Genomic DNA, 1,180 nt, shown 5'->3' with positions numbered 1-1,180 from the left:
CTTTTGAATCTTCTTTTAGTGTGTAAATAGCATTTGGGTATTTTCCATCAACAACATGTAATTCAGGTCGTTGACAGAACTCTTTCAAGTCTTCTCTAGATTTTGGGTTATCTTTTGTTTTACAATCTACATCCAACACTGTGTTGAACACATTCTCAAAGAAGTTCTTCTCAATGTGCATCACATCTAGATTATGCCGAATGAGATTGGTACTCCAATATGGCAAATCCTAGAATATGCTTCTCTTCTTCCAACCAGAAAACCTACTAACCCGATGATTAATAATATCAACCCCAAGTTCTGTTACCTTTTTAAGTCCCAGTTCTTCTATCCCTTTTAAGACATCTTCACCTGACCGGAATGGGGTAGGCTGCATGGTTACTACTCTATTCTTTCTAAATGAGCTCTTATCCTTTCTATATGGATGATTCAGTGGCAGAAACTTATGATGGTTGTCAAACCAGTACTGCTTACCACCTTTTGTCAAAGTAAAAGCATCATAATTCTCCATACAATAGGGACATGCTAGCCTGCCCGCAGTACTCCACCCAGACAACATTAAATATGCAAGAAAGTCACTGATTGTCCACATCAAAGCAGCTCGCATTTTGAAATTTTGCTTCTTAGAGATATCGTATGTGTTGACACCTATATTCCATAGATTCTTCAATTCAGCAATCAAAGGCTGCAAGAAACATCTAGTTGCTGCTTAGGATTCTTTGGCCCAGGAACTATAACTGACAAAAATAAATAGGGATCTTTCATACATATCCAAGGAGGCAAGTTGTATGGTGTCACAATTACTGGCCAAGATGAATATTGTTTTCCCGTTTGTCCAAATGGTTGAAACCCATCTGTTGATAGCCCCAATCTAACATTACGACTTTCCTCTGAAAAAGATCGATGCTTCTTATCAAAGTGCTTCCAGGCAGGTGCATCTGAACAGTGACGCATTACACCTTCCTCAACTTCATGTTCAGCATGCCATCACATGTGCAAAGCAGTTGCTTTGGAAGCATACAGTCGTTGCAGTCGTGGAGTAAGAGGAAAGTAATACATCTGTTTAAATGGTACAAGATTTTTCTTTGAAATAGATCTTTGACTTGTAGGCTTGTACCTGGGATGACTACAAAACGTGCAATTTACAAGCGCACTATCCTCTCCTCAGTAAATCATGCAG

The 1,180-nt window shown here is 39.0% G+C and overlaps 1 protein-coding gene across 1 annotated transcript in view; it reads right to left on the bottom strand.

Moving 5' to 3' along the window:
• The window catches only part of LOC102596948 (uncharacterized), a 3,543-nt gene extending 2,589 nt beyond the window's left edge, over positions 1-954 (bottom strand). The window contains exons 1-2 of the mRNA XM_015315249.1: positions 768-954; positions 256-648 (exon numbers count right to left, since the gene is read on the bottom strand). Coding sequence (XP_015170735.1) covers positions 256-648; positions 768-954 — 580 coding nt within the window. The remainder of the gene's footprint in view (positions 1-255; positions 649-767) is intronic.
• Positions 955-1,180: the final 226 nt, after the last annotated feature.

The sequence above is a fragment of the Solanum tuberosum genome, unplaced genomic scaffold (genome assembly GCF_000226075.1).
Source record: "Solanum tuberosum cultivar DM 1-3 516 R44 unplaced genomic scaffold, SolTub_3.0 scf00350, whole genome shotgun sequence".
NCBI lineage: Eukaryota > Viridiplantae > Streptophyta > Magnoliopsida > Solanales > Solanaceae > Solanum > Solanum tuberosum.
The sequence above is the reverse complement of the archived record's forward strand: the minus strand, read 5'-3'. Positions and strand labels throughout refer to the sequence as shown.